This window comes from Phalaenopsis equestris, unplaced genomic scaffold (assembly GCF_001263595.1).
Source record: "Phalaenopsis equestris unplaced genomic scaffold, ASM126359v1 Scaffold195298, whole genome shotgun sequence".
In the NCBI taxonomy this organism is placed as follows: domain Eukaryota; kingdom Viridiplantae; phylum Streptophyta; class Magnoliopsida; order Asparagales; family Orchidaceae; genus Phalaenopsis; species Phalaenopsis equestris.
The window spans coordinates 1-1,272 of record NW_018215247.1 but is presented as its reverse complement, the minus strand read 5'-3'; the positions used below and the strand labels follow the sequence as shown (position 1 = coordinate 1,272).

At 45.9% G+C, this 1,272-nt stretch overlaps 1 protein-coding gene across 1 annotated transcript; it reads left to right on the top strand.

Moving 5' to 3' along the window:
- Window positions 1-112: 112 nt before the first annotated feature.
- On the top strand, window positions 113-1,222 carry LOC110035010 (hydroxycinnamoyltransferase 1-like; the record flags this gene model as incomplete). Its single annotated transcript, XM_020739249.1, has 1 exon — window positions 113-1,222. A coding segment is annotated over one exon (997 nt), but the record flags the coding sequence as incomplete, so codon positions are not given.
- Between the last annotated feature and the right edge of the window lie 50 nt (window positions 1,223-1,272).

Sequence of the window (1,272 nt, the reverse complement as noted above, 5' to 3'; positions counted from 1 at the left end):
CTCACATAAATCTGAATGTGTCTTTGATAATGTGAATCACACCATGCCTTATGATATGATAAACTCTCTATTTGCTGCACATGCAACCAGCATAATATTTTATCGTTAACAGTACCAACAATATTTTTACAAATCAAACTAATTTTCACCTTTTGAATGGGCAGGCGACAGAGATGAAGTGTGGTGGAATGGTATTGGGCTGCACCTTCGACCATCGCATATCAGATGCATACTCCTTCAACATGTTCCTTGTCAGCTGGTCGGAGATCTCTTCCGGCAAACAAATCTCAACCATCCCCTCCTTCCGCCGCTCGCTTCTCAGCCCTCGTCGTCCCGGACATTTCGATGCTTCATTCAACCGATTCTACATCCCCTCTTCTCAGCTTCCACCGCTCACAAAATCTTCAGAAAGCATTAATCGCATTTACTACATCACCGCGGCAAACATCGATCGAATACAAGAAATGGTAACCGATGGGGGGCCGCGGAGGACGAAGCTGGAGGCATTCACGGCTTATTTGTGGAAATTAGCAGGGCGGCAAGCAGGTAAGCATGTAAGCCATATGGGATTGGTGGTTGATGGGCGTAAACGATTAGGTTTGGCAATGGATGCTTATTTCGGGAATGTGTTGTCGATTCCTTATGCGTCGATGGAGGTGGGGGAGATGGAGGTGAAGGAGATCGGCGAAGTGGTGCATGGTGTGGTTGAGGCGGCGGCGAGGGAAGAGCATTTCAGAGGATTGGTGGATTGGGTGGAGGTCAGGAGGCCGGAGGCGGCGGTGGCTAGGGTTTATGTGGAGGAAGGGATGTCGGTAGTGGTGTCGTCGGGAAGGGGGTTTCCGGTGGGGGAGTTGGAGTTTGGTTGGGGGAAGGCTTTGTTCGGATCGTACCATTTTCCATGGAAGGGGAATGCAGGGTATGTGATGCCGATGATGAGTGGGAGGGGAGATGGGGATTGGGTGGTTTATGCACATCTGTGCAGAGAGATTGTGGAAATTATAGAAGACAACTCAGATGGGTTTTTTGAGCCGCTTACTGTTGACTATTTGGGGATTAAAGGAAATGTTAACAGATTGGGGGAGAAGATTATTGGGTTTATGTTAAATTGAGATATTATGTTTCTGTCCGGTGGTTTTATGTCAGATGTAAGTTGCAACTTGTGTTATCTATCAGTCTCATGAAGCTTATAACTTTGATGTGTTTGTTTCTTTTTGGTTTGGGCTTTCAAGTGTTGAATGTGTTTGAAATGTAATTTTTAAAACTTTTTTTTTT